At 40.4% G+C, this 5,000-nt stretch overlaps 1 protein-coding gene across 1 annotated transcript in view; it reads right to left on the reverse strand.

The window, feature by feature from the left end:
• Positions 1-4,163: 4,163 nt before the first annotated feature.
• The window catches only part of LOC138047204 (testican-1-like), a 4,662-nt gene continuing 3,825 nt past the window's right edge, over positions 4,164-5,000 (reverse strand). Inside the window, exon 4 of the mRNA XM_068893947.1 lies at positions 4,164-4,467. Coding sequence (XP_068750048.1) covers positions 4,439-4,467 — 29 coding nt within the window. The 3' untranslated portion in view covers positions 4,164-4,438. The remainder of the gene's footprint in view (positions 4,468-5,000) is intronic.

The raw sequence follows: 5,000 nt of genomic DNA on the forward strand, positions 1-5,000 counted from the left end.
TTCTTCACACATGGCTTTTTTTATATGATCTCTTACGCAAGGCTGAACCCTAAAATTTATTAAATCACATTTATCAGAACAACATAGCTATATTACTCGTAATGCCTCGTTGGAACAGCCCTTTATTCCTTTTCATAGAAGAAATGTTAGGAAATTTTGCCCTACTATCATTAGACGTTATTCCTGGAATGATCTTCCCTTTTTTTCGCTCGAAACCACACAAAAAAATGTTCAAGAATTTTTTCTTCAAACATTATCTTTCTCAATACTAAATGCTAGATTGACATAGTTGCTCCATCTGCCCATACTCTATGCATATTTTAATTTGTGTATGTATTTAACAGTTTAACTTGTCATATATTTATTCTTTGTCTTACATATAGCGTGTTATGTTTCTTTGTATTTATATTTTTCTCTTAGTATCCACTTAATTAAGAATTGTTGTCCAACTATCAGGGCGAGCTATTAGTTTAACTATTTTTGCCATTTCAAAGAGAAGTGGGTTCTTAATTACAACGGTCGTTCTTCTATTTTGTTTCGATACGTTGGTCATACTCTGTTCGACAGTAAGCGTGAATAGCTACATCTTAAGAGCATAATAGCATGGACGCATTCTCCCTTTCTTTCCCACAAAGTAGAAAAAAAACTATAACCAAAACGTGAAATAAATAATATATATAAAAAAACGAAACAAGTGAATGGCCGATAGTGAAGCATGAACAAGACAGAAAAATAGTTTTCATCATCGCCATAACAAAGAATGAGAGCCAGCCATTCTAAGCGCAAAATGCAGTCAAGATTGAAGTAAAATCTTTGAGTCACTGTGGAGGCCTTCTCTGTCTGGCGGACATTCATGATCAGCAAAAAGACGAGATGCTGATGAATCAGCGACAGGCAGAGGTCCTGTAGGCGATGCCGTGGGCTCTGCTTCAGTGCAAGCCGAGGAGTTTTCAAGTAAGATGTCTTCGCGAAGAGGGGACGGTTGAGCAACAGGAACATCTTCATGATGAGTAACTGATTCGAACTCCTCTAGTGGCTGGGGATCTTGTGGTTCTCTGGTAAGCCATATATGCTTTCCATCCCGGCGACGAGCTTCTCCATCAACACGAACTTCATAAGTTCTGGGAGCAACTTCCTTAAAGGGGCTATGTCATGTTATTTTAGGGAGTTTAGGGGGCATCTTTAGTTAATCATGAGTTTATGTTATTGCAATGTTTCATTCTACTTTTTGGGCATGTTGGCTGTCATGAAATTACATCAATTTACCTGACATAATCCCTTATTAAATTAAGACAATCTCCTTACTTCCAAGTGCCAGCTGGCGATCGAACTCCAATAGACTTTTCAGGTCTTATAGGCGAGAGATGACGCTTGCTCCGGTTGCAATGCTTGTTCTCCGCTGACGCGCTTTCTGAGATCTTAGCTTAGCAAAATAGTTGAGGAGACTAAAACGAAGTTCAAGGAGACTTCGGGAAGTTGGCAGCAAAGTTTCACACCGGCGACCAAACAGACGCTGAGGGTTACTACTATCGATACCTTTACTTGGCGTATTACATCTGCATTTGGGAAACAAGCGCTTTTACAGTGCGCTCGACATTTTCCGCCGCTTTACCATTACTCTGAGAATAGCGGGGGACTTGACGTAACGCGCTGAAAGTCCACTGCTCTGCACACTTGGCCAACTCAGAGGTGGCAAAATTTGTCCCATTATCAGTGACTAGCGTGTCGGGTACGCCAAATCTGCTGATTATGCCCATCAGACTCCTAATCACCGATTTGAAAGTTTCAGAACTGAGAGAATCAATCTCGATAAAGTTGCTGAAGTAATCAATGACAACCAGTAAAGCTTTGACAAAGTGAAAACAGAGATCTACAGCCACTTTGGACAACGGAGAGGACGGAACATCATCAGTGTTGCAACAACGGATCTTGCACCTGCGAGTAGCGATGCGTAAGTACATATCACACTGATTGACCAAATCAGTCATCTGAGTGCTCATTCCAGTTCAGAACATACATTCACGATGTCTATACGTCGGGATTCCCCAAGACCGATATGACTTGAAAAGACTTTGATTGTGAATGATCTTGTTTTCAGAGATAAGGTGGAATAAAGTACATCAGTAAAACTCTTCTTTGACCTTGAACTGACAAAGTTGTCTTTATGACTTCTAATTTTAGCGTGATTCCTATTCGCTGGCTATTGGTGAGCTTGTTTTCTTTTAAAACTCATGCGGTTCAAGAAAAAAATATTTCCAAACTGGTGAGTTGCAAAGTAAATTTCACTGGAAAAACAGATGTCGCGCTCATCGCGTCGTGATTCATGCGATATCGGTTTTAGCGTAAAATATAGAGGAGGAATTCACTAGTTAGGCAATGAATTTTTCTATAGAAGAAAGCAAAGAAAATGATTGAATTATTAAAGCAGCAACCGGAAACATCAAAACGCGGACAATTCGAAACCTTTTATTTTCCTTAATAGTAATCACTAATGGTAATAGTAATAGTAATACTAATAGTAAGTATAGCAGTAAGAATAAATAGCCGGGGAGCTCCGCTTTTAGGCTTGGCTAAATCTATATATTTGGGAAAACTCTTTTGCCCGAGGGCTTACCATCGTGGCTGGCTGTGATTGAACTTATGCTTTGGATGCGATACTGTGACGAAGCTATAATCAACTGCGATAACTATGGTGAAGCGATAAACTTTGACTTTGCTATATCCGAAGAGAAGAAAGAGACGATAGCTAAAAAAGGGAAGAAGACAAAGAATTAAGATTTCATTATGAAGTCTTCCATAAGAGTTTGTGTACACAGAAAATCAAGTGAGTGTAAAGAATCCGATTCAGTGAATCAAGAAAGTCAAGAATTGTTGTCTACAGTCAGTGGAACTTCGAAGTTAAACAAGATGAACACCTGAATGGCCATGAAAGACAGGCCTGCTTTGCTTTCGACTTGCGTAACTTTATCTTTAACCTAAGTCACTGTAACAGTGTAAAAGTAATTAAATGATACTCTAAAAGGGTATTAACTGCTCGTTGTCAGACTTTTGTTGCGTGCCTTATATCGAACTCGGGAGTTCTTTTCACTCATGCCTTATTCGCGGACATCTCGTGGTTATTCCAGCACGTAACAAATTACAGTAACCATCGAAATGATCGATGCCTCCTTTGATATCCTTTCTTTCTGCGGCAGATATATTTCAAGTTTTGAAGACTTTTCTCGCCTCAGGCCCGATAACAGTAAGAAGAGCAGCTACTTGAACGTCTCCTTCTTCTTTATTTACTTTAGAAACCACACTGTAGTGTTTCCACATTTTTTTCCAGTCGCTGCATTTTTCAGCAACATTGGGATCGTTGATCTCCAGAGGACGAGGCGCCGCCAACGAATGAAGAAAAGCCGTCTATCGAAACCACTCCTGGCACCAGGTAACGTTAAGACTTGAAGTGAAATTGACTTATTACGGGAGACCTCTCACAACTCGGTGAAAACACTCAGACTAACGCAGCATAAATTACTCACGGCTATAAATGATATGCAGATTACATCTAAACATTTAAATGTGCAGCCTGCTGATTTAAACGTGAATAGCTACAACTTAACAACATAATTGCATCGACACCTCCCCCCATCCCCTCCCCTTAAAGAAAAAACGTACCTCCCGTTACCGACTGCAAACAAAGGCCTACTTCACAAGGACATCCGGAAATATAACTCCACTTGGTCTCCTTGCTCATATGAATTTGAGAACCCAAACACTGTCCGGAAAGAGAAACACGCGTAAACTAGTACCTAAAATTGGTCAGCGCCAAGACTCTGGAGTCCCTCTAGGGGTTTTGGGGAACAAGCGAACATGGCTACTTTGAACTGGGGAACAGGGGACAAAATATGTTAGGGAACAAGGGAACATAAACAACTTTAGGGATTAAAGAGCTGGGAACAGTTTTGAAAGTAATTTCGGGAACATAAAAGGAACACGAGCAAATTTTTAAAGGAAACAAGGGAACAAAGACCCCCCCCCCCCCCCCCACCCCTTCCCCCGTCCCCTTCAACTCTTTTTCTCTCTACATCCTTCATGTTTCCTCTTCACCTCAGGCAGAGGAGGAGAGTACAATGCGGTCGGTCCTACCTCCTACCGTACTACAACACAGAAAAATCATTAAATTACTGAGTGCAAAATGGTATTTTTACTTTCGAAAACTGAGGACGACTTTACAATTGTAGACTAGAAACTTTACTTGTGAATGGAAAAGAAGCCTATCGATGACCTTGTCTTAATTCTGAAAGCTTTTTGCCTTGTTTGTGGAATTACATACTTGCTCTCATTACAACAAGTTGAACAACAATTACATGATTCAAAGCAGTGAGATCTGCAAAAAAACAAGGTCAGAGGCTTAATCATTTTCAGTTAAAGCAAATCAACTCCGTCACTTGTCCTCTCACACTTCTACTTCCTCTTCGTGGAGCTCTGCAAATGAAAATTACAACCTTACGATGGAACCGGTTAATGCGTTGAATGAAAGTTCTAAGCGATTTACTAGGGAATGAGGGTAGTCGCGAGAAAGCTTAGAGAAGCGTTTTTTCCTCTGGACTTCAATAAAAATGGAAGGCCAGGATGTTAGAAACGTAAGTAAATATATGCCGGATATGTGTGATGATGATGATGATGATGATAATAATAATAACTTTATTTAAGTGTCAATGGCTTAGCACAAGAGTACTAATTGGAGACACTAACGAAATTAACTCAAATCAAATCAAAGAATGGTGTTTTGTGGAAAGGGAAAAATTGGACTACCCGGAGAAAAACTCTCTGAGCAGAGTAGAGAGCCAACAAACTCAACCCACATATGACGCCGAGTTTGGGAATCGAACTCTGGCCACAATGGTGGGAGGCGAGTGCTCTCTCTGCTGCGCCAACCTTGCTCCCTGTAGCTACTTGTTTGACCGCTCCTTTCTCTGGCTTTTTAGAGCTGATAAATCTGTGAGATGCTAAAGTGA

This window comes from Montipora capricornis, chromosome 1 (genome assembly GCF_036669925.1).
Source record: "Montipora capricornis isolate CH-2021 chromosome 1, ASM3666992v2, whole genome shotgun sequence".
In the NCBI taxonomy this organism is placed as follows: Eukaryota; Metazoa; Cnidaria; class Anthozoa; order Scleractinia; family Acroporidae; genus Montipora; species Montipora capricornis.